Raw genomic sequence first — 19270 nt, forward strand, 5'->3', positions numbered from 1 at the left:
ACATTGTACTTCTAATATAACTACTTATGTGCAAATCCACCACTTTCAACATGCATCACCTCACAAACTCTCCTTCAGCTGTTATAACCTTTATTATTCTCTGATTTATACAGAAAGAAAAAAAATACCACTGAAATTCTAGGTGTTTTTACTTTTACGTATTCACATATTTTCCTACTTGAGTTCATGCTACTGTGACTACAATGTAAATACTAAGTGAATAATGTTTCAACCATTTACTGATATATTTTTAATTGGAATGTAATAATTGTCATTTTGATTATAGTTTTTGATCAGTACACTTATTAGATTTTCTAGTTTTAATAATCACTATAGTGTGCTTCATGCCTACAGAAGGATAAGAAAAAAATATCAGAAAATTCTCTATGTAACTGCTTATTTAAATTTACATAGTTTATAACTGTATGGGAAGGTGTATTTATCAATAGATTTTTATAAGAGGAACAATTTTTTTGCTATGTCATTTAAAAGTTTTAATTTTTATATTTTACATCCACATGGAGTTATGTAAAGAAAAAAATATCATTTAGACATACATGTGCTTTGGTAGTTGAGTCTTGATTATTTGCGGTTAAATATTTATAACAGAATGCTTAAAGTATTTGTAATGTGAAATGTTGAATGAATAAACTTGATTGCAGGAAATGCCGGATGTCTTGTCTTAACCATGAAAGTTATCAGTGAAACCTTTGATAGGAATTGGATCTGTAATTCATGTTGTGTTTAATTCAACTCAACCTACTGTACATAAAATCAAAGTGTTAGCTATTTTAACAGAGCGCAATAGGAAATGCAGAAAGCTGCTGGCACTACTGACTGCGAATGGGGTCAAAAAAATCTATTTTTAGCTTGTCTGATCCAGTGCATGCTGCCTAAAAGACAGTATTATGATTACAAGGAGGACATCAGGGTGAGAACTTGATTATTCTGGCGTTATTAAGATTATTTACAGTTTTTACTACTACTTGAAGGTGTAGGCCTATTAATGGAGCTGGTAAGAGGGCAGGCCTTATCATGCTTTATGTACAGAAGTACATCTAAACTGTATGGACTTGCATTACTCTTAGAGCTTCTCATGCTGCAATGCATATTATTTTATGCAAATCGTCTACTAGTGCTAGTACAGCATTTGTTTAGGTCTGAACACGGTACTTTATTATTGCAGGCAGTCTAATGTAGAGGCCGCCCACACATGATCACTGCAGAAGCACACAAACAGCGCCCTCTGGCGGGTCTTCAATCAATACTACACAACAAGTGGACTTTGTAAAAAGTAACAGACTATAAAATAGCTACGTAAGATAACATTAGACTCAAACATATTAGTTACATTATTTCTCATTGACCCCTAAAGTTAGATTTTGTCTGAGATGAATGAATGAAATGCCTAAACAAGTCTTTCATTTAATCATAATTGTAATACCGAGAGGAGCTACTGGTGTAAAATCCATATCAAATATACATCTCAGACAAAATCTAACTTTAGGGGTCAATGAGAAATAATGTAACTGATATGTTTGAGTCTAATGTTATCTATATAGTCTATTACTTTTTACTAAGGCAAGCTGTATGTAAAGTAATTTAACAATGCTGGGACAGTTCATCTGAAGCATTTATTGTGTAGGCTATCTCAAGGGCAACAGTGACGAGTGTAATGGAAATCTAAAATGAAAAGAACATTTTGTCATCATTTATTCGTCCACATGTCGTCAGAGGCGCCATATTTTATTTGAAAGCAGCCTAATATTTTAAATCGATTTGATCATGCACTATTTGGTTGTTCCTCACCCAAAGCTATGGCTTTTAATGGGTCTATCACAGAACACAAAATAAGCTATTTTAATTTAATTGTATTGGGGTAAAAATGTCCCCAAATTACAAAGTAATACGATGTGATTTTTATTATTATTACTATTATTTTTAATGAACGTATTATTGCGTAACTGTTCCTTTAAGGGCATATCGGGCGTTTTGCACTGCGCTTGTGATTGAGCCTCCATTTCAAACCTGAAGTGACCGTTGATGAGCTCGACCTCTTCTGGCGTTAGTAAATTTGAACAATTTAAGTTTCACATTACATTATTATTTTTTATTTTAGTTCGTAAAGTGTGGTTTCGTCGTTAACAATGGCAACTTACTGTAAATTACTCTACACACCGAGCTTCAGCTCTCAGTCGCCACAAATTTTCAAGAAACCAGGATTTACCGGGGAAAATAGCAAACACCATAAACTGAGTTGGAGCTTGAACAGGTTGACTCAAGAGGCTACTCCCTCACCCTTGCTCCACATCAAAAGTCCAGAAATAACACCATGTTTCTCAAGAAAGATGAAAACAAACCATCTTTTGAGGTTTTACTCGAATATGAGAACCTATCATAAATCTACAGTTAATCTGAGGGCACCTGAAGGCGGGAAATCACAGCGCGCCAAACGTGACGCTCGTGGAGGTGCGTGTGGACCACAGCCAAAGCCAATGCAGTCATGATTTAAAACGCACAGGTTTTCATATCACTCTGTTGTGTACAGCAGAATTAATGCAGTTGCATGTTTTCTCTGTGCTGTGTGTGTGAAAAGGGCCCTCATCTGATACTTTTGGATTCCCACCAAGAGATCCTCAAGCAGCAGCAGAGGATATGGTGGGTTTGGTATAGTGTCTGAATTTTATGGCATTTATTTTATTTTATTTTATGACAATGTGGTGGTGTTGTTTTTCCATGTCAGTCCCAAACAAAACAGGATGTATTGAGCACAATCAAGAAAATGTTGGAGGAGAACAGGGTCATCAGAGAGCGGTTACTCACCTTGAGGCAGCTGAGCCGAAACAAATGAGGTTTGCCCATTGTCTGCATTTAAAGGGATAGTTCAAAATTTTAAAGTGCTGTGTCACTATAGCAACGGACGTCCCAGTTCAAAGGCTCCTTCAAATGCATCCTTCAATTCCTGTGAAATGAAGGATGCAACAGATGGATCCTTCGCAGCCTTGCCTACCCCAGAATTCATTGCTCGTCAGTGAGGACACTATTTTTTAAGAGAAATTTCCGGATTACACTTTTAAACATAAATATTGGGTTTCAACTCAAATATCGAATGATACAAATGTAAAGATAAAAAAAATTAAATTATGAATTATTAAACCTTGGTTCATTTCTGTAAAAAACTAAATTGCTGCCTTAAATTTTTTAAGTACAATCAACTTGGATGTTTAAGTCATTTCAACTTAAATTACATTAAACTGACTTTAAAAAAATTAGTTGAATCTTGTATAACTTATAAAAAAGATGAAAATTGCTTAACTCATTTTGATGAGTTAAAGCAATGCATAACATATGTTGTCATAACTTACTGATCATATAATTTTTTACAGTATAATTGCATCTTAGTAAGATATGTCAGCATTTTAACCACTTTAAAGTTTTTTTTTTTTTACATTTGTATCAGATATTTTAGTAAGCTGAAACCCAATACTTACGTTTAAAAGTGTCATTCGGCAAAAATCCTGTCATCACTGGCGCACAATGAATTCTGGGGTAGGCAAGGCCATGAAGGATCCATCTGTTGTATCCTTCATTGCATGGGAAACGAAGGACGCATTTGGAAGCCACATTTGAAGGATCCGTTGAATTGGGACAGCCTTCGTCACAACCGGCCTTTGAAAGCAGCCTTCGAAGGATGCAGCCTCTGAATTGGGACACTGCTTTAGTCTGCACTGTGACTGCACTAGGCTATATAAGCTTTCTTTAGTGTTAGGAAAAACTGAAATTATGTATGAGAAAAGAGCTGTGTGAAGAACATTGAGGAGAATTAATAATGACAGAATTTTTACTTAAGGTAAACTGTTCTTAATGCCATTTGAAGGAGCCTGTTGGTTTCTAAAATCCTTTGTATATACAAAATGAAAGTTTTTAGACCTTAATGTGTTGAACATGTCAACATTCTTGAGTGTCGAGTATGATTTACAGCTGATTTTCATCTGGTTTTAATTTCAGGTGGTACCACATGCAGTGAATTTTAAAGAGGAAAAGAATGCTGTTGTCATTTGTTAGCGAGACTAGAGGGCAATAGGATGAGCTTTTATTTGTGCACCTTATCATATGATTGTTCATAAATAGTTATATTGCCTAATAAGTCATATATAAGAGTTTAAAATCTAAATGATCAGAACTAATATATTGAAGAAGAGGAAATGAGTATGACCTACAGATGACCACTAGATGGTGATATTTCCAAAATTAAGAGCAACTACATAAACTGCAGTGAGGCTCCCACCTCCATGCTTTGCATTTTAATTATATTTACTAGCTGTTGTTTTTTTATATATTATAAAGAGAATAGCCTTCCAATGTTTTTTTTTTGTTAACACAGTGTTCATTCATGCCAGTAATGTACATATTGGTTTGTAAATTAACCTTAAATGACTTTGTTCATCTCTAAAACACCGTTTCACTTCCCACTTTTTTTGCCTTGCTGTATTGTGAATGTTTGTTAAGCCTGTGACAGCATTATTGCACGTCAAGTCATTTGTTGAAAACAACAACAAAACAAAAAAAACGTTCATAATGTTTGTTACAGATTCTGGGGGTTAAACCCAGCAACAAAAGTTATTGTAGATTTATAATTTAGTGAAAACAATCATCAGTAAATGTTTAACCCACAATAAAATTGCATTACATTTCCAGTGTAGAAAGAGCTCAACATCTTGCTTGTGCAGGTTGTGGGTTTGTGGTAGAAGTCATCAGAGAAGCTATTGTCGAGAACATGAACATAGATATTTAAATTGAGATATATTAATCATGTTGTCAAGTCAAGTCTGTATAATGGGGCAATAAACCCAAGGCTTGATTACAGACAATGATGCTTATAGTTTAGGCCCCTCTCCTGGGCGCCTGTGATGATTATGTGTTTTCCTTGAGCATCAGCTAAATGACAGTGGGTAGATCTCTAAGATTAAATGCAGGTTAAATGCAACTACTGTAAATGTTTGTTGTAGATTAGGATAAATTATAGAACTCGGGAAAGAAAAGGAATAGTTCAGGGATGTTTAGATCTCTCACAATAACCAGCTAAACATGCATTTCACAGTAGATTATATGTCCTGTACAATGTGTTTGGTTCTTGAAATTTCATTTCTCACGAAGAATCAGCAATCAATTTAATAAATATGAATCGAACTGCCATAAAGTGCTAATCAAGGGTTTAAGAAAGAAAGAAAGAAAGCCCAGAACAATGAGCTGCATGCCATTCAACATTTGATATGGATTCCAACACTGAATTAAGCTGTAATTATTTTCACCACAAGTTCATTTAGGTTCATGTGTTGAAACATGCTAAGCAAGTGGAGCCACACCTTCTCTTTAGCACTGTTTATGAGTCCTTAGCCACAAGCAGGGCTCGCTTAATGTCATTTTTGTAATGATGTGCGGATAAGCAGGGAAAACACAAATTATCTCTCACAGGATGGAATAGTGATATTGGACCACACTGCATCAATGTACACAATTTCCAAACGCTGTATGACAATTACAACTGTTTTATTCAGTTTATATGTATGTCTACTTTTGCAATAAATCACGTGAATAATGTTTTGCTCGGGCAGCAGATTAGTATCTTCTGTGATCAGCCCTGCTTTAGGCTCCTTTTGAATTTAGCTTCAAAGGGCTTATTGAACTTCAAAACAATACTGTTTTTCATTTTCATCATCGTAAATCTTTTGGTCTTTTCTTTGTTTTTTTTCACTTCAGATTTAATATATTGTGTTTAATGACACATTATGTTATAAATGAGCTCCAGCAGACAGATCAAATCTCTTTACTTCTCAGTCTTTGCTCTCAACTTTGCGCAGGCTTGATGTGGTTAGATGCACACAAAGCAGCACAAAGACAATGACTCGCATTTACACTGCCACACACACCTTATGCTGCTGGTTACATTTGCACATCCTTTGCCTTTAACGACAGCATCCATAATTAATGAAATGTCACCCTGTGAATAGCTGGAATTAGTAGGCTCTTTGTTTGAGGCACATAGGCGGAGATATTGTGAAAGCATAGGCACTCTGTAGATGCTGCTCGAACAGCGATATTATTACCAACAATAACAATCGACTGGTGCAGAGTGTACCTATAAATGTATTGCACTGAGAAACCCGGGACATGTAGTTCCTGGAATGTGGTCTTGTCTGTGCTTTGGTGAGGCCAAGCCCAACATGACCAAATTCCTGATTGTGAATGACATACAACTGACTATGGCTGAATGTTGTTAATCTCATTAACCAGTGCTTTATGGCTTTTAATTCACTATGTGACAGAGAGCACTAAAATGTCCTCTACCTCTTGAATTATAAAACACGCTGTAAAAAAAGTCCTTGGTAGAAGCAGTTGCTTGTGTGACAGCTGAGAAAAGTTCCTATTACGAATTCCTCAAAATCTGATAGTCAGAAGCCACGCCAAAATGATGAATTCTTGGTGAAATTATCAAAATCACATCTTACTTTCCCCAGAAATGGTTTTGTCATCTTAACTTCTAGCACACAGGTATAATTGCATATTGCCTTGAGGAAATAGAACGGTGTCAGGAAGAATCCTTCAAGCGCTTTACACTGATGAGGGCGTAATAAGAACCTGGATCCAGATATAGCCAAGTGGGACACAGACTGCCTGTCCAGCTGTGCCAGAAACATTAGGCTCACTGTGTATGCGTCTATTGGTACAGTGAGCTCGCACTTAACAGTTCAGTCACAGTGTAGTGGCTTCCTTGCATATTTCACCGTATGGGGTCTAATGGAAAGAGCTATCAAACGAACGCTAGCCACGTGCAATTGTGCTGAACGTCATTCTCGTGAAGAGCCTCATCTGGTGGTTTTTTCTCTAATCTGAAAAATGGGGTCAACTTTGATATTGTGCTGCATTTATGAACTGAATGTTCCCGTAGTGCAGCTCACCCCTAAAAGTGGGGTCGTCTGCCACATCAAATATTCCGTCTCCCGGGACATGAATTGTGCATAATGGTCTGCTTACATTTCAGTGTAGTTTAATGAGGAGAAATGAATGTTTAAAGGCACTGAACAGCGAAATTGTTATGAGGTCCAAATTGAAATCTTTAATTTTGTATATTTACATAATTTCACATTGAATAAGGCAGTTTTAACTCTTGGCTTCTGCTCTCTCTTTTTTTTTTAAAGAAATGGTCATTTGCGGAGATTAAATAAATGCAAGTAACTATTATGCGCAAATTATGTTCCCAAGCAATTTTAATTGAGCAGTCTGGTACAAAATGATGCTTAAATGGTTTGATCAGTACAACTAACAGGATTAATTTAGTGTTCATTTACAAAAAATTTATGTATTGCATAAAACGTCAAGCAATATATTCAGAACTTCCTTTAACCTTTATCGGTATGAAATTACAGTATTTTCTCAATCCAGCTGAACCATGTAGTGCTTAAAATGATGCAGTTCGCTTTGAGTCCAGTGTCAGTTGTTGAATTACGAGCCAAAGCAAGCAATAAAACCGATGGATAAAGTGATTATATCATCATGTGCATTCTCTAACATGGATTTGTTACTGAAATAGAAGTACGATCGTTTGCTCACTGACCCTCAAAAGCAATCTGGGCCAAACAATTAAAAAAGTAATTTCACTGTAAAGCATGTTGTAAATAAGCGAGCAGTGCCAGCACTACACATTTAAACTTGTGTTGTGTTTAACATTTATTTGGCATTGCAGTTTTTTGTCTTAGTTTGTGTCATGCTTTGCTCTTTAGTTCACATCATGTTTATATACAAAAGTAATGAAGACCAAATTGTGTGAGCATCGCTTTCAAATGAAAACAACATGTGGCAATAACAGTTTATGTCAAATCTTTTTGACTGCATGTTCTTTCTCCTTTTGTAATTAGGTCTATAATCAAATCATAATCACCCAATATCTCAACAGTTGTTCCAATCCACCTGGTGTGCGTTCCCATGTAGCAATTCTGTAACAATCAGTCATTTTGGCTCATGCTGTAACAATCTGCCTTGTCTACAGCGCCACAGGCCACAGCAGCCAAATCCTTGTCAAGGATTATCTGTTCAATTCCCTCCAGTGTTGACCCTGTACATATTACATATTATGTGACAGTATTGGCAGGAGTAAACTTCCTGACATTTTCCTTTTTTCCCCACTAATGAGCACAATATGCTGTTCCTGCTAGTCTACAGACTTTTTTCCTTCCACTTAATTCTCTAGTTTAACATTCTATGTGACTTTAAAGACACCACAAAAGAAACACAAATTAGCCTGATTTTTAACCCCAGGAGTGCACCCTAATCACTGCTATTACAGAGGGGAATATGTAAAGGTGAATGCTAAAATGATTCCCAAAGCATTTAAGTATAGAATGCAAGTGATGCAAACACAGTGATTCATAAAGCTTAATGAAGCCATAAACCAAGGCCTTTGCCACAGAATTAAACCTGTCACGATTACAGAGTATGACTCTTCTGGAGAGCTGTAATAATGGTGCAGGAGCCCAGACTTGGTGGAGACACTTAAGTGTTAGTTTTGACAGGACTGACTTGTACTTCTGCATTCTCTTGGAATCAAATAATTACCACGGTGCAATGCAAATTCTGCAGTGTGAGAAAAAAAAAAGGAGTTGCATGTGAAGTTTGTTTTGATTAGATTAGATTGTGCAAAGATCCTAACATTAAATGCGTATTTTTCAAAACTTTTCCATCATTTTTACTTCTGTTTGATTTTCTGTGCATTCCACAGCATTTGTCTTGTGAACTCTGACAAAGCAGAGCAAAGTTCATAGCCTTTAAATTGACAGACTCGTGCTATATGAGTGGGCGCCATACACCTTGAGAGGGTAGCAATTTTCCGGTATTACGGTTAAATCCTGGTAAAAAAGAACCGGATTCCAGGAGCCTAATTACAAGGTGTTAATAGCAACAACAATATAATTACTGTAATTTACATGCTAGCTTGAAACAGTTGGTCCCCTCCAAACGTGTGTCACAAATGTTATCAGTTATCAGGTTGCTGTATTTAGGTTTTAATAAATTGTTGTTGTTGTTTTTAAATAAAATATTAAAACCATTAAAACTTGAGTCAGTCCTAATTCTTGAAAGATATATTGTTTTAAAACAGTTCTTGCAAACTTGCAATTGCACCGTCACAATTTACCTGAATACAGCTGTAGATTAAAAATAAAATAAAAATTAATCTCTGTATCTTCACCTATATTCATTCAAAAACCATAGTTGGAGATTCAAGAGACATTGATCATTTGTTTAAAACATTTATAGTGTAGGTAGAATAGATTTATTTACACATTTTACCAAAAAAGTGTCCAAATTATGCTGACTTCATATGTGACAAGCTTGATTTACCCTACAAATTATTGATGGGAGAGTAATTTGAAGCAAAACGTAAAGTCTAATTTTAGCTCATATATTCCCCCACTAACACCACATCATGGTCTAAATATAACCTCTTTATCCGAGTATCATTTAACGGCTAAGGATCTCTCTCTTGATGAGGCAATCACGCTTCATCTCCCTACAAACACTCATTCTGTGTCTCAGGATGTCCACAAAGTCTAAAGTGGGCGGCTCTCTGGGGTTTAGACGCAGCCTCTGACTGAACGATGATTGGTTCAAACTTCGGATAGTCTTGTAACTTTTGTCAAGTTATTGTTAGTCATGTAAAAGTTAAGCAACGAAGAGCGAGCTTACAGGTTTATGGTTCTTTCTCAAATTTCCATGTGGAATATAGATATAGTTATTTTACGCGGAATGATTTCAGCTAATTATAAAGGTAAAGTGTCCTCCGATGAAGATGAGGATGACCATGGTTCACGGTCATCTCCGCCGGAGCGTTCGGTTCGCACGCAAAGCCTCCCGTTCAGCGTCGAAGCCCTCATGTCGAAGAAGGGAAGGACTGAATCAACTTCACAGGAACTGATTCAGATGCCATGCATAATAAATCAAGATGATCGATCTGTGATTTATTCCTCCAAACGTTGTGAATCTGTCAAGGAGGACTCTTCCTGGATCAATAAACCCAGACTATCAACATCACCACGTAAGTCGTCAGGTTAAAACAACAACAAAAAAAACTATTTTATTACTATTTTATGTTATTGGCACTAAGTAGCCTAATAACATTATAATGTCTGAATGACATTAGGGTGTACAACGTGGCATCTTGTAAAATATAATTAAGCCTTTCTCAGAACTAACTTTTCTGAGCCATTTTTTAATCAACTGGTGTGTGTGTGTGTGTGTGTGTGTGTGTGTGTGTGATTTTTAGTGAGTGATTCTAGCAATTAACCCCATGTCTTCATTGTAAATGGTTTTGTTTTATCATTTAAATAATACAAAAAACAGATATAGTAGGAAATGCATAAGGAATATACAGTGCCCTGCAAAAGAATGCATTTTAAAATGGATCAGTAGCCTACACTGTAAACTACAACAGTTGTTCAGTTAGTTTATAACGTTAGTTAATATCTTCACTTAATTGTAAAAATCTAGCAATCTGTAGGCTACTATTCACCTACTATGCCTTGTTTACTCAGAAAACTGTACTAACTAAGCATTGTCAGTACACCATACTATTCCTATTTCACTTAACTTAGTTTTTAAGGTAATCGGTTTGCATTCTTTTTTTAAGCACTGTAAAAAATTAGTTGCTGCCTTAAATTTTTAAGTACAATCAACTTGGATGTTTAAGTCATTTAAACTTAAATTACATTAAACTGCCTTAAAAAACGAGTTGAATCTTGTATAACTTATAAAAGCAGTTGACAATTGCTTAACTAATTTTGATGAGTTAAAGCTATGTAAAAACATATGTTGTCATAACTTATTGATCATATAACTTTTTATAGTAAGTCTAACTAATTAGATTTTACAGTGTTACATGATCAAAAAAAAAAAAAAAAAGTAACTATTTACAAGCATAAATGTCTGATTTCCAAATTAAGCATTCAGACATTGTGTACAGCCGATTTGATCTGGTACACAATGTATTTTATGAGTTTGCCAGGTGTTAAAGCAAATTAGTCATCTACCCGAGCTGTTTGTTTCCAAGTCTTTTACGAGCTAATTTATGAACTCATTTTACAGGACCACCGAGTCCCTCAGCATGCACTCTCAGAAAGCACAAGACGAACCGTAAACCCCGAACCCCTTTCACCACTACGCAGCTCTTGGCCCTCGAGCGGAAGTTCCGTCAGAAGCAATACCTGTCCATCGCAGAACGTGCTGAGTTTTCCAGCTCTCTCAGCCTGACCGAGACACAGGTGAAGATCTGGTTCCAGAACCGAAGAGCGAAGGCTAAGCGACTGCAGGAGGCAGAGCTGGAGAGGCTCAAAATGACCAGCAAACCCGTCTTGCATCCTGGCCTTACTCTACCATTCCCTCTCTGTACCCAAGCCCAGACTGCAGCTCTATTGTGTGGACAGTCCTTCCCTTTCAGCAGACATATGCTGCCCTTCGCACCTGTAGGAATATACTCCACACCGGTGGGTTACACTATGTGTCCTCTGTCCAAAGACGGCTACTCTGTGGAGCCAGTCTAGAGGATCTTATACAAACTATTGCATCAATATTATTCGTGGAAACACTTCTGGTTTATCTGCTGGACTGATATTTGTATGTTTGACACATCAACATGGGTTGCCATTAGGTTTTATAAATGCACCGGATTACTATTTTACATTTTTAGACATTAATCTACTTTGGAAACCACAAAGAACAAATGAAACGTAGACTTGCAGGTTTGAGTTTTCTGATTTTAAAGTGTCAAAATGCCGTTCTTGTAACTTTCCAGCCAGGGCATTTTAGGATGTTATCTTACCCAATGTTTTGCATTAAAATATAGTGAGTCACACTAAAGAAAAAGTCAAATATATTAATGATTTTACCACATAGCCTTAGAATAAAGTATTTTTGTTTAATGAATCCCAATTCAAATGTTTATGAGAAGCAAATGTAACATATTTTACACTTGAATTACAGAATGAGCTGATTTAGAGTTACACCGATAGGCCTGTGTATTTGTTTCATTTCCCAATGGGAAATTTTAGAGGAAAAACTACTAAGATTAAACCTTTTTTTTTTTTGCTCAGATTTCTGAGGTGTTTTAGGAGATCAGCTCACGCTTCAAGTCGCATGATTGCTAATGCTTTTTAAATTGAGCTGCTGAAAAGAGGCTTTTTTTAAGCGTCTGTGCTCATAATCAGTGGAAATGCTGGTTGACCTCTGGATCTCTCTTCATGCTGGTGGTCCCAGGAAAGTTAATTAAACGGTGTCATTACATGACGCACTAAAACACTGGGTTAGCCGCGTAAGTATTGAAGTTCGTAAATCTCTCTGTGTGCTGCGACCAAGGAATGTGTCGACCTGATGCATTTCTACGAAATTCAATGTTGCATGTAATTTATGATGGATTAATTGGCTTTGTTCTATCGCTGACTTTCCATGAAATAATCTTCCACTGGTGTAATTACATATATGTGGGGTATCTACACAGTTAAAATAGCCCGATATAATAGCCCCCTTCAGTCACAGTCCCTGAGCCGGAGTGATTGAACACAAGTGCTTATTTTCCGTAGACACCAACCGTGTCTTAGCATGTCCCTTGGTAGGTCTTCATCGCTTGGTCTACTCTTTTAAAAATACCCTTGGCTTTGTATCGTAATTTGACTTTGAGCCTTAACTGATTGTGAATGCCGAGCTCTACATCAACCAGACCCTTTATTAATTGTCCTTACCCTCCAAGTTTAACTCCACCAGTGTGAAATGGTGTATGAGAGCTTAAAAACATTACATGATTGGTTGGCTTCACCTTGTTTTGCTCGCTTAACTGTGGCATTGTTTGGCACCAACAAAGTGTTTCCCATTACTGTACAGCCATGTCACAATTAGCAGTCATTTCACAGTCCATTTCCATCTCTTTGTTTTTAAAACATTAGTTTGATAACAGATCTTTCTGTGGCACAAAACTGACTTTTGAACCGAAATCTTGGTTGAAACTCAAAAGATCCTCATGCCAAGTTGTTCTGACTGTTCAGTCCATTGAAGGCTTTGATCCACAGTGACTACAAGCAGGGAGGTCTAAAAAAAGGAGCTTTTATTGTATTTATTCATGTAGCACTTCACGTTATTAAATGAGCTTGAGAGAAAAAAGAAACCATTTACTAAATAAAATTGCCTCTCACTGACCTTAAAAACTCTCATAATTGTATACTATAATTTAACTGAAACACATTCATTCATTACAATAGATAAAACAAAGCCACTAATATGCACATTGCAACAATATCTGCATTTCCATATGCTCTATAAGCTTATAAAAGTCACAACTTAAAATTTATATAAACTAAAACCATATTGTATCTAATCACTAACTTCTCATTAATGAGTGAATGCACTAAAGTTTGAATGTTTTTTTTTTTTTTTTTTACCATGCTATTACTTCATTTACCCTATTTTTATTAATTAAAAAAGCTGAGAAATTATTTGGGAAACACTTTCTTTTAAAGTGATGTAGTTACACATTACTACATGTACTTACCATTGTAATAACAGTAAATTATGCAGAATTACAAGTAACTAACCTAACCCTAACCGTAACTCTATTGTAAGTACATGTAGCTAATTAATATTACTCAGTTCTTATGTAAGCAATGTAACTACTGTACATCACCTTAAAATAAAGTGTAACCATTCTTTGAATTTTTTTAATATTTCAGGAACTGCAGCAAAAAGGGTGATGCAATAAAAGAGAAATGTTATTTAAATTCATATGAACATTTAATACGAGAATTACCACAATGACCTTCCTTGACTTTAATTAATTCATTTGAAACTTATAACTTTATGGCGTGTAGCCTAATACGTACGCACTTCACACCCCTAATCCTACCCAAGGGGTTTACGGTGCGTAGACAAATCTAACAAATAGATACATAATTAAACAGCAGCATAATTTCATGCATAAAGCCACAGTTCACTTTCGGGTCAAAACGGACCCAAACGCAAAAAGTGTATCAATTTAATTTAAATGGTTAGCTATATCTCTTAGGCTACATTTTTTGTCAAAAAAGTCTGGAAAAATTAAATAAGAAATGATGTGTATTTTGACAGTCTTAACACATTCACAAAATGTCATCTCTAAAATTTTAAGTACAAATAATTAATCTTAATAAAAAAAAAAAAAAATGATGTAGGGGCCTACCTCTTCCGGGTCAAAATGGACCCGAATGCAATAGGAGGGTTAAAAGAGTGGGAGGCCTTTTGCGTCGTACAAAGACTGCAGTGCTAATGACAGAAGTAAATATTCTGTGACTAAATAGGCTAGGCTACTGATAAAGGACCATTTTTGATCTTCAAGCCCAACATTTTCCTTTGTTAATGCAGTGGCTTCAAAACATTATTGGCTTCCTAGATGCTGCTATTCACAGATGTAGGCTATTTTATTTATCTAAGTGATTTGGTCCTGCTGACCTGGTACCAATGTATATGGCTTATCCAGTAGTGCCTGTGTCTGTGTTTTAACTGTCCACTAGATGTAGCAATTTCTCTGAGAAAATAAAGTCAAGACAGTCCATTGACGATGCACATTGAAAAAAAAAAAAAAAAAATATATATATATATATATATATATATATTTAAGTTTACAAAAAATATTTTTTATTACGATGTATCTTTATTTATTAGTCTATTTATTTTGTCTATATTTATTGTAACACCACTTTTATCACTGCATAGTACATTTTAGTGAAACAAAAGCCCTTCTGTCTGAGTGCACACATGATTTTTAACAGAAATAATGGTAGAAAAAAAAATTAATATAAGGACATGCCACAAACTTCTGATAGACCCCGGATGTATATTATGTCACACAAGTGCAACGTTTTTACCTGCTCAAGGTTGCATCTGTGAACAAATTTCCTGTGCCTGTCATTTTTTATAGACATGCAAATACAACTTCCATCTTCGGAGGAGCAAAAAATAATTTGTGTGCAATGTTTACACAAAATATGCGAGGTGCGTCCGAGGTGGAATAAATTGTGGTAATTGCTCAAAGGAGTGCACAATTGATTGACAAAGAGCACAATGGCTCTGATGGGGAGTAAAAGAAGCCAACCGATGCTGCTGTGCTGAGCTGCACACACCTGCCAACATGACCAGTGGCTCAGGCATCTCTCTGCTCAGCAGAGCATGCAGCAAAACCAGTCTGAGAGAAACAAACTTCTGACTCTGTGTTTTCCTCTTCACTAAGCTTTGGAGAAACATGTTTTCTCGAAACAAGAGGCTGTCTGAGAGAATGATTCAATGATGAAAATTCTGTAAGATAAATGAAGAAACAATGAGCAACAGTGCATATATCAATGTGCCAAGATCACACAGTTAAGATTAAATGTCAAATTAGATGGAGGAAGATATATTCACGCAATGGGAATTCATCTTTCAGCTGAAGCACGGCACAAAAAGAGTCGTATCTGAGCACGCGGTGACTCCTTTACTCCAGAGGCTGAAATGAAACACTCTTTTTATTTCAGATGGTGTCATTATGGGAAATCCCTTTATCTCGCTTCAAAGCCCTTGAGCAGGTGTGTTTTATGAAACAATCGCTTTATTCAGCCTCTTAACAGCAGGGGAATGAGGCTGTCTAAAAGCTGTCCTCCAGGAAGATCTCTGTAGTTATGCAGGTGTCGTCGATGCTTACCTTTATTTGAATTGTGAGCTAATTAAAACACAAATTACATCATTAAATAATACTAATACATATTCAAGATGCTAAAGTGTTCATTTTATATCCTATACTCAGTGTAATGATCTAGACAACTGTTCAAAAGTCTGGGGTCAATATATATATTGGCCACACATTAGATTAGGGTTCAATTCTCATTACTACTAAATATTAACTAAGATTTCTGCCTCAATAAACTCATAATTACTGCTTATTAATAGTTAGTAAGGTAGTTGTTAATAGGTTTTGGGAAGGATTATGGGATGTAGAATCTGGTCATGCAGAATAAGGCATTAATATGTGTTTTATAAGTACTAATAAACAGCCAATGTCCTAGTAATGTGCATGCTATTAGTAATAATAATTAGTTAATAAACTAGTTAATAGTGAGAATTGGACCCTAAACTGAAAAAAATAAACTTAGGCTATTTCTATTAGGAATTTCTTTTTAATTGTGTTTTTTTATATCATATATATATATATATATATATATATATATATAGGCCTATACATATTTATATATATATATATATATATATATATATATATATGTGTGTGTGTGTGTGTGAGAGAGAGAGAGAGAGAGAGAGAGAGAGGACTCTTCTCGCCCTGATTGGTTGGATTACCTGAACATTGTCCTCCCAAACTTTGTTAAATAAACTTCTTATATTAAAATGATTTCTGAAGGATCATGTGACACTAAAGACTGTAATAATGCTGAAAATTAAGCTTTGCATCAGAGGAATAAATTACATTTGAAAATATATTCAAATAGAAAACATTTATTTGGGGAGTCACGTGATGCTCTCGTTCTAAGTGGCATGTTTTCGCCGAGCTCCCGAGACCACCATATTTTCTCACTTTTACATTAAACTGCGTGGCTGTTTTCCTTTAATTTTCATCATCCAACTCGTAAACATGTCATGGTCAGGTCCCGCGGCTTCTCAACAACTAACTAGAAGGGGCCGCACGACAGCAAAAGGCCAACCGCCTGCTAATCAGGGTAACAAAGATGGTGGTTCCTCAGCTGAACAGTCCAGTCTGGTACAGGCTGTAACTGATCATTTAATAGCCGTCCTGGGGGGGGATGTGTTTATCATGCAAGGTTTGTAATCTTTTTGATAACGGGGCAGGGATGTTTTGGTTTTGTTTGGTGTGCTGTTTTGTTCATTATTATTACCATTCTTCGTGCTGTTTTAACACCCCAGAGCTCTTTCATTCCTGGATTTTGGTTTTATCAAGACTATTTCAATGTTATGGTAAAATTTGTCTATGAGTGATCTTAAATGAATTAGCCTCAATGTGAAAGGCATTAACCATGTTGTCAAAAGGCAACTTCTCTCTTTTTTTCAGAAGGAGAAATGTCAGATTGCGTTGCTTCAAGAAACCCATCTCTCTGACATAGAACATGAAGCTGCACAGAAACAGGGTTGGCCAGGTTTTTTTCTCCTCTTATTAGTCCAATAGCAGGGGAGTTGCAATTCTTCTTCATAAAAATCTCTCCTTTAAATCAGAAAAATCGATTACAGATAATGAAGGTCGCTATGTACTTCTTTCGGGTTTTTTATATGGGGAACATGTGCTGATCGGCTGCATTTACACCCCCACGGCATGTAAGCCTCAATTTTTTCCCAAATTACTTGCTGACATCTCTCATTCATTCTCATGCTCTCTCATACTCTAGGGAGGGGATTTTAACTGCATACTAGACCCATCCATAGACCAGTCTCCTCCAAGAGGTACCAAACCAAGGAAAAGTCTTAGACTTTTAGAATTTTACAAGGATCTGGAACTGTTTGATGTTTGGAAGTCAGTTCATATGAGGGGGAAAGATTATACTTTTTTCTCCCAGCCTCACCAAACGTTTTCGCATATAGATCTATTCTTGTCATCGCAAGGGATATTGGACAGAACGATGGATTGCCTCATTGGAATTAGGACTTTATCTGACCACTCTCCCATTACAATAATAGTTCATCCCCGTATAGAGATCCGTACAGTAGACAGTGGCGACTGAATCCTTCATGAGCTGTTCTAAATTTATGCAATATCTTAATATTTTATTTACATCAATAAATCTCCTGAAGTTAGTTCATCCATCTTATGGGAGTCAGCCAAACCTACCTGAGAGGTGTAATTATATCTTATACCTCAGCAAAAAAGAAAGAGGCTATGAGAAATATAACAGAGCTCGAGAAGAAAATTCAGACTTTGGAGATAGATTTCAAAGTGTCACCCTCCAGAGGCTTATCCCAGACGCTTAATGCAGCCCGTTCTGCTTTAGATTTGTTATTAACTAAGACTTTGCCAAACAAAGACTTTATGAATCAGGGAGTAAACCAGACCGTCTTCTTTCGTGGCAGAGACTAAGGTAATTTCATCTTTAAAGGATAACTCTGGGGCTAATAGATTTGAAAACAAATACATTCATCAAATTATGAAAGAATTTTATCAAAATTTTTATTCATCAGAATGCCACTCTGTTAGAGCAAAGGATGAGCCATTTTCTTAAAAACATTAAGCTCCCCTCTCTCACACTGGAGGAGCAAGTGGACCTATATAAGCCAACTTCAGAAGAGGAAGTTCTTAACACTATAAACTGAATTCTATTAAAAAATGTGAAAAGAAATAGTAGGATCACTTACTGAAATGTCTGCAGATTCATTGAAAAATGGTCAGCTTCCACCCAATTTAAATTTGGCAAATATTTCACTAATTCTTAAAAAGGATAAACCACCCTATTCATTTAATTGGGAGTTGATGCTAAGATACTCTCTAAATTGCTGGCCAGAAGACTCAAGATGGTTCTCCCCAACCTTATAAACCCTGATCAGACTGGCTTTATTCAGAAGCGTTTTTCTATTACAAATATAAGGAAGCTCCTGAATGTAATACAATATACAAACGATATGAGGTTATCTCTGTATCTCTGGATATGCCTTTAGCTTAGCTATGCCTAATATTTTATATTATAATTGGGCTTGCCATGCCAGAGTCATTTGGGAGTGTTATATGTCTTACTGTGATCTGTGTCCTAGTGTGGATTCCTGGGCTTGTTTCCCATTCTCTATTTGGAGTCTGTTTGCTTGCCCCTACAAGCATGTTGATATAGTGAGGAAAAATCCAATACTTTACAATGCGATTAAAGTTTGCCGACAGATCTCAAGGTTCTTTGGGAGAGGTGAAATTATGTTTATGCTGAGTCCAATTTACCTGAATCAGGACTTTACCCCCGGGCTTAGGTTCGCCTATCTTTAAAGCATGGCATACGAAGGGGATTCGTGTACTGGGGGACTTGTTCCAGGATGGCTCCCTAATGTCCTTCCAACAATTGCGACAGAAGTTTGATCTCCCAAAGCAACACCACTTTGGTTATTTACAAATTATGTTTTTTCAAAGTAAAGATCTGTGCTGGATTCGCCAGCACTTAGCAATTTGGAGAGTTTCCTCTTCAACAAAACTAATGCTGCTCATTTTTTATCTAGGTTTCATTCTTTTATA

The 19270-nt window shown here is 36.2% G+C and overlaps 2 protein-coding genes across 2 annotated transcripts; both read left to right on the top strand.

The window, feature by feature from the left end:
- Window positions 1–2044: 2044 nt before the first annotated feature.
- Window positions 2045–4359, top strand: LOC311095342 (uncharacterized protein). The gene is made up of 4 exons (XM_084133823.1): window positions 2045–2469; window positions 2597–2658; window positions 2744–2852; window positions 4009–4359. Exons 1-3 carry the CDS (start codon window positions 2148–2150, stop codon window positions 2849–2851), a joined length of 492 nt encoding a protein of 163 aa, XP_083989949.1. The 5' UTR covers window positions 2045–2147; the 3' UTR covers window position 2852; window positions 4009–4359.
- Window positions 4360–9574: 5215 nt separating this feature from the next.
- On the top strand, window positions 9575–14217 carry msx2a (muscle segment homeobox 2a). Its single transcript, XM_084133773.1, has 2 exons — window positions 9575–10090; window positions 11137–14217. Exons 1-2 carry the CDS (start codon window positions 9748–9750, stop codon window positions 11589–11591), a joined length of 798 nt encoding a protein of 265 aa, XP_083989899.1. The 5' UTR covers window positions 9575–9747; the 3' UTR covers window positions 11592–14217.
- Window positions 14218–19270: the final 5053 nt, after the last annotated feature.

Source organism: Abramis brama, assembly GCF_963993115.1.
Source record: "Abramis brama genome assembly, chromosome: 13".
Lineage (NCBI taxonomy): Eukaryota > Metazoa > Chordata > Actinopteri > Cypriniformes > Leuciscidae > Abramis > Abramis brama.